Here is a 7818-nt window from a genome sequence, read left to right on the forward strand (position 1 = left end):
TGAAGAATTTGTCCAAAATAGTTCTCTCTTTAAACCAAACTTCCCAACCACACTTAGAAGCTTAAAAGCTATATTTGTCCAAGACAGCTTTTGATACAGTAGCTTTTTAACAAACTGTAGTCTAAAAGCAGCTTTCCGGCTTGCAAGGTGTATTAAACCTTGTCCTCCCTCCTCTACAGGAAGGTACACAACACTCTTTGGAAGCCAATGTAGTTTGTCCCAGAAGAAATTAACAAGAGAGGTCTGAATCTTCTCCAGCAAGCCCACTGGGGGTTCTAGTACTGCCAGGCGATGCCATAACATTGATGCCACTAAGTTGTTAATTACAAGAATTCTCCCTCTAAATGACATTCTTTTCAAAAGCCACTTCCACCTCCCCAATCTTCCTTGAACTCTTTCTAAAACATTTTCCCAATTCTTCTGTACAGTGGCTTCATCACCCAAAAATACCCCCAAATACTTAAAACCTCTATTTGCCCATATCATTCCACCAGGCAAAATTGGGTTTTCAGCCTTCCAATCACCCATTAAAAAAGCTGAACTTTTTGACCAATTTACTTTTGAAGAGGAAATGACACCAAATTTTTTCACAATTTCTGTTAGTCTGTTAATGTCTTGTTGATCGTTGACTAAAACTATTACATCATCAGCATATGCTGACATTTTTACAGTTAACATGCTGTCATATTTGAAACCACAAATACTCGCCCTTATTTTACTTAACATAGGTTCCAAAGCAATTGAATATAACATACCAGACATTGAACATCCTTGTCTGATTCCTCTTCCTACTTTAAACGGAGCGCTCAAGCCACCATTGATCTTCAATATGCTTTCAATGTCGCCATAAAGGACCTTTACCATGTCTACAAAACCAGAAGGAAAACCAAAAGCTTTAAAAGTATCCCATAAATAAAAATGTTCCACTCGGTCAAAAGCTTTTTCCTGGTCCAGTGAAATCAGACCGCACTTTAGGCCAAAAAGCTTAGAAACCTCCAAAACATCTCTAATTAGTGAGATGTTGTCCACAATCGATCTTTCAGGTATACAATATGACTGATCTCTGTGTACTATCGTTCCCATCACTTCTTTTAGTCGATTAGCCAAAGTCTTAGATAAGATCTTGTAATCAGCACACAACAAAGCAACTGGTCTCCAATTTTTAATTTCCTTTAAGTCACCTTTTTTCGGGATCATGGTTAAAACTGCCCTTCTACAACTCTGCGGCAGTTTTCCTACATTTAAGCTTTCATTCAAAACTTCAAGCAAATCTTCTCCCAAAAACTCCCAATAAGCCTTATAAAAATCAACAGGCAAGCCATCAATTCCTGGTGCCTTACCATTTGTTAAGCTTTGTAAGGAGACATATAGTTCCTCCTTTGACAAGGGTTTCACTAGTTCTTCAAAAGCGTTTTTATGCACCCTAGGAAGATCTTTATAAAACTGTTGTGCCATAAAATCATTTTCTTTATGCTCACTGGTATAGAGCTCTTCATAAAACGTAGTTGCTCTTCTGCGTATATCAGCAGTTTTCTCAAGTTCTTTTCCATCCTCAGATCTTAAACAGTGCATTAACCGACTTTGGCCATTCTTTCTTTCCAAGCTAAAAAAGAATCTAGATGGGGCATCCATTTCAGATATATTCTGAAACCTTGATCTCACCAGCGCCCCCTGTGCTCTAACTCCAAGTAGATCAGCCAAAATTGTTTTTTTATTTTTCAGTGCTTTAAAGTTAGCTTGATTACCTATGGACCCACATATATTTTGAAGCTCCAGAACTTCAAATTCTAGTTTTTTTATAGATCTTGTAATGTCCTTAGTCACATTGAAAGCATATTGATTACAAAATTGTTCAATTTCAATTTTTCCAGCATCCCACCATTGTTGTAATGAAATAAAATTTCCTTTTTGCAATCTCCATTTTTCCCAAAGAAACCTAAGACATTTCTTAAAATTAGAATCTTCAATAAATGCACAATTAAAATGCCAATAAGCACTTTTAATTTTTATAGAATTAATATAAACAGAAGTAATCACCATAGAATGATCTGAAAAACCTACTGGACATATGTGACAATTTTTATAGCATTGAGACTGAAACTTATAACAATAAAATCTGTCCAACCTGGCCAAAGCAATGTAATTTTCTCTTACATGTGTCCAAGTGTATTGCCTTGTGTCATCATGCAAGTTTCTCCAGACATCACAAAGTTCATTTGATTCAATAATTTGCAACAATCGACATCTTGAAGCACTGTGAGGCTCTAAATGATTTCTATCAATGTCATTGGCAGTACAATTGAAATCTCCACCAAGCATCAAATAATGCTCTTCACATTGCTGAATTGTATTAGCAAGTGTATTTAAAAAAATCATTCTTTCAGAGGCATTAACCGGCACATAAACATTGATCAAATCCAAAATAATCTTGTCATATTTTGCTGTAACTTTTAATAATCTTCCTTTTACTATTTCCTCTACATTATAGGAATCTGGCAAGAATTTTTTGGAAAATAAAATTCCAACTCCTGCACTAAAAACACTGTTATGACTAAGAATGACCTGGCCATCCCATTCCTTTTGCCAATCTACAGCATTTTCTTGTGTGCTATGAGTTTCCTGTGTAAATGCAATATCTATACCTTTAATTTTCAAAATATCATATAGTTGTGCTCTTTTAACAGCATCTCTCGCTCCATTTAGGTTAATGGATGATATTTTAAAGTTACTCATTATGAGAGAGCAAAGCAAAAGGCACAACACAAACACTTTGCTATTACTCCACCATTTGATCACTTTCATTTTGGTTTAATTGAGAATTTAATCTTTGTACAATTTTCTTCAGCCGATACACATCTGGATTTGACAAACAATTTTCCCCTCTTCGCCTTATTGCCAATCTGGCTGACTCAATGAACATCGTCTGATCGGAAAAATAGTCAATAACTTCCACATTTCGCTTTCCCTTAGTGGATTGTAAGAAATGTCTTATTCGATCCAAACTATAACCACTAAAGTTTTCCAAGTTTGCATTAATGAGAGAATCAACAGTTTCTCTTTCACTTTCTGATTCCGAAACCTCATCTGCACTATAGGACTCCCCACTAGCTCCATCATCAGTTGCAACACCATCCTGCAATTTTTTCTTAGATTTAGGCACAATTTCCAATTGCTCAGTTTTTCTTTTAACTGTTGGAACTTTGAAAATTGTCTCATCATCTCGAAAAAGATCTGCTTGTAGCTCAATTAGATTTGAAACATCACTTCCCTGTGTTTCTATCATATTCTCCTCTTCCTCGTCCACATTTTTTCCTTTCTCACCAGCCACAAGCACCTGTTCTGTTTTATTTCTCTCTTTATTCTTTTCCTCTGCATCTCCCCCCACAGTGCTATTTTTCTGTATTTCTTTCTCGGTGCATGAACGCATTAAATGGCCTTCCTTGCCACATCCAAAACACTTCAAACTTTCAGTTGTTGCAAAGATAACGTAGTCAAAATTGTCAATCCTGAACTTCAGAACAATGTTCAAATCTTCCAGATTGCTCTTCAACACCATATATACTTGTCTCCTAAATGAAACAACATGTTTCAGCAATGGAGACTTGCATCCCAGAGGAATCTTCTTAATGGTTGAAACAATTTGTCCATGTCTTGAAAGTTCCCTCTCTAAAGTTTCGTCCTTAATAAAAGGGGGCACATTCGAAATCAAAACCTTCTTTGCTGGATTAACCAGAGGAAAAACTTTCACAAAACCATCATTCAGCGTTATTCCTTTCTCAACCACCTCGTTCACCTTTTCAATCTTATCCAAAAACAGAACTACAGCACCATTCATCCTAGATGCAGACCGTATACTGTTATATCCAACAATTCCCCCGATCGCTATACTAACTTCCTCCACGGAGCTTTCACTCCCAACCGGCACTTTAATACCATGCCGGCGGGTGAGCTGAGCAAAGTCCGCTCCCCCCGAACTTTCCATGGCCGCCAGTTGAAAAACTGGCTAAACCGCCCCTATCCCCCTCTCCCCCCTACAAAACCACCCTATACCAGTTCAGCAAGATCAGGAAGAAAGAAAAAACCATAACAGACCGTAAAAGTTGAGAAAAACTCCAGCCACGCTCTGAATCACTCTCCACTCGCTCAACAGACGCTCACGCATGCGCAAACAGAGAGAGAGAGAGAGAGAGAGGCGAGCGAATGACAAATTATTACCTTACTCGTTGTGCTCATCATTTAGCTTTTCCCTTAGTGCTGCCCTGATGAACTTTTTGGGAACATCAAACTTTTTTTGCACTGTGTCTGTAAATGCAATTCCACTTATCATATCTGATAACATGATTACAATTTTACACTGTACTGCAAAATCATGTTTTCATCATTACATTTTACTCACCTAGGATCAGTACAACTTTGTCCTGGTCAAGAGCTGGCTTTGCTATAGCGTCTTTGTTAGCATTGCCAGCCCTTCCAGATAGCCCATGTGTGGCCAATGTCTCTCTCCCAAACACTGCCACCGCCAGATCTTTTACCATGGCAGAACATGATGTGCCACCCCGTCCACAACTTGTCAGGACAGCTGTACTAACTCCTAGCCCCTGTGTCTGTCAAGAAAAAAAATGAGGGACACTATATCTAAAAGCATTTAACGTTGACTACATAGATACTGTGCAAAAGTGTTAGGCTTATAGATTCTAAAAAGTTCTATATTTTGCTTTAGTGTGCCAGCTGTATTATAGGCAAGGGGGTGATTATACCAAATTTGTATTTTGTTACAAAAGTTAACATGCCCTCTACGACTTCTGCAGAACACGTTACGTGAATATAGGCTATATAAACAAACAAATATATTTTTATTCACCTTTTCAGGGGGATTCTTCTGTCTTGAACTATCTTGTGGTTGATTAAGAGGTTCATGGTTCATGCTCTTGAGCATTGGAAGAATTTCTTTAAAAAAATAAAAATAAAACAAAGATTATTAACAGACAACCACACTGACAGATACATTGATATATGGATAGACAGAAATACATAAAAAAGTAATAATACCTTGTTGCAGAGATATATTAAGAGCTCTGAGATGTTCATTTTCTTGTTTCAGTTTGCGAATTTCGTTTTCAAGTCGAGTTTCTCGGCTTGAAGGCTCTCCAGCCTGACTGTCCATGCTGTTTATTACTTGCATTAAAACGCTATCCTTTCTTTGGATGACCTAAAGATGGACACACAATATTAGTATCTCGGTGTCATTCATATTTGTGATTTTAAAAAGTATCATAAAAGTAGCCATTTAAAAGATGTAGGTATTACTTGATGTTTGACCGGAGGCTCTTGGTCAGATGATGGGGACGTTTTGGAGTGAGATGGGGACTGAGTTGGAGTGTATGTTTTTTTTTTTCTTTGCCACTCTTTTTGCTTCATTTAGCATGCATGGCTGTTTTTTTCTTTTCCCCTCTAGCCTAAACATCCTCCTCCTGAAGGTTTCTTTGCTCTCTAAAGGGACAAAAAATACTCAAGTAGGAAATGCATATCTTCTATCATGAGTCTTGTTTGCTGAACATTTACCATCAATATCTATAACTGTGGCTGGGGAACTTTCCTCTTCATACACCACATCCACAACATCTCCAGGTTCAAACTTGTTTTTAGTATGTCCTTTTTAGGGACAATATTATAGGTGGGAGGCTACTCCCTCCATTCCACCAGAACCCATGTTTTGTTCATTTTCTAAATAAATAAATAATTACATGCATACATATTTACATGCATACAATAGAATGTACATAAATAAATGTATACATTAATAAAATATATATTAATCCAAAGTTGTACAAAACTCTAGTCTCATCATTCACATTCATCTGTTGCCTTCAGCTGATTGTATCCATGACAACAGTGTTACCTTTAAAGGGGTCATGACATGGGTTTTTTTATTTTATTATTATGTTCCCTTAGGTGCAATTATAGTATAACTATAGTTTTTTTTACAGAACACTTTTAAAATGTAGTGATTTATGACCTTTTCCCATCCTGTTTCTCATCCTCTGATTCACACAGTCTGTTTTGGGGGTGTTTCCCCTTTAAGAGTTCAGTGTTAACGCCCACTGTTATGATTGGCTTACGTCAGTGCCTATGCATCAATTATTAACGCCCCCAGCCAGAACATTTGCGGATTCAGCGTATTTAAAAAGTAGTTTAAAGTTTTAAATACATTACTTACAGTTTGCGTCGTCGTTGTTGAGCCCAGAATATAGTCGGCACGGACTTATCTTTGAGCATCATTTTGGGATTTGTTCTCAAAACAGTCATCCTTCAAATGTATAGAACAAACGCTTAAACTAACACTGCCGTGACTGGGACGTCCGCAAAAAATAAAGTGCATCCATTTTTCCCTGACGACTGGATCTTTCGCAGCGTATTCAAAGATGTTGTTTGTCCACAGCCAGGATCAACACATCTGCGGCGTCGTAATCTCCCTGTACACAGACCCACTCGCTGTCCGTCGACTGAACACTTGTGAGGCGCGCAGCACGGGCGCGACAATGATACGAAATGAGCGTAGTTGCCTTGGGCTTAAAGCGTAGTTGTCTTGTGCTGGAGGCGGTCTATATGCAAACGCTGGTACGTCACTTCGTACCGTGACGTCACTTCTTACCATGGATCCAGAACGAGCTGTATTTAGAGCTTGATTAAATAAATTATTCGTTTATAATGGGGAGGACGTCTTAAGCTATGAAACTTGCAGGACGTTTTAATGGTACAAAGACCTCTTATATACCAAAAGATCAAGGCAAATTTGGTTTCTCATGTCATGACCCCTTTAACGTCAACAAGCCAGCGGTCTCGTCCGGTGCAGATAATTTATTTCTAATCTAAGGTAAGAAAAGGGTACAATATATCAATTATTAGTGATGAAAATAATACAAAACAAATTAACGTTTTTTGTTAACAATAGATAAAGCAAATTTTTGTATAGTAATTTATTTTAAAAAGTTTTGATAGGCTGTATCATTAGCCTATAATATAGCCTATAATATCATCGACAGCAAAAAAAGAAAGAAAAAAATCATCTTCATATGTTTTAGTGTTACAAATACACATTAATTTAGAAAAGTATAACAGAACAGTAATTTAAAGCATTATAACGATACAATTAATATATAATAAAAGGCGGACTTACCTTCACAAGACAAAGTGAGAGTTGAATGACGTTTAATGATGTCACGTGAATCGGCTACGTGTAGCGAGTAGGGCGTCAATGAAACACGTCACCTCAGTGAATCGAATCTCTAAAAAGATTCATTTACCAGTTGTTTATGTAAGTTACACGAGCGTCTTTTTTGAGGGTGAAAGACTCTTATTCAACATTCCTTGAAACACAGAGTCTTTCACGACCAAACTTTTATTTTCTTTAAAAAAAATAGCCTTCTAAAATAAAATAGGCCAATGTGATCCTATTAATACTAAGTCAATTTTGTCAAATACCCAGATTCGTTATTGTAGCCATTTAGAAAATGTTCTCATTAAAATTTGGATTAAGCTATTTGGTTAATGAAAAAAAAAAACGTTATTATATTTACAAAGAAATAACACTAAATTGTTTCTTTTTGAAGGATACAAATGGAGTATAAAGTATACTTAAACGAAGAGGCACCTGTTCCAGCAGCTACAAAAAGACGATGGACACAGAATATAATAGGTGGCTGAATTCAGAATATGCAAATAACTGTAATTCAGCCAATTTGCTTCTTATTGTACAGTTACACATTGACTTACATTAATCAAATAAGCAAGACGTCTGCTCTTTCTTCTTCTTCTTCA

At 36.8% G+C, this 7818-nt stretch overlaps 1 protein-coding gene across 1 annotated transcript; it reads right to left on the reverse strand.

The window, feature by feature from the left end:
• Positions 1-3298: 3298 nt before the first annotated feature.
• LOC307012665 (uncharacterized protein) lies at positions 3299-7130 on the reverse strand. The gene is made up of 6 exons (XM_079639571.1): positions 5563-7130; positions 5308-5490; positions 5050-5209; positions 4862-4947; positions 4397-4604; positions 3299-4302 (listed from the first exon to the last, which is right to left on the reverse strand). The coding sequence occupies exons 2-6, from the start codon at positions 5416-5418 to the stop codon at positions 4217-4219; spliced, it is 651 nt and encodes a 216-aa protein (XP_079495697.1). The 5' UTR covers positions 5419-5490; positions 5563-7130; the 3' UTR covers positions 3299-4216.
• Between the last annotated feature and the right edge of the window lie 688 nt (positions 7131-7818).

Source organism: Phoxinus phoxinus (assembly GCF_949152265.1).
Source record: "Phoxinus phoxinus genome assembly, chromosome: 2".
NCBI lineage: Eukaryota > Metazoa > Chordata > Actinopteri > Cypriniformes > Leuciscidae > Phoxinus > Phoxinus phoxinus.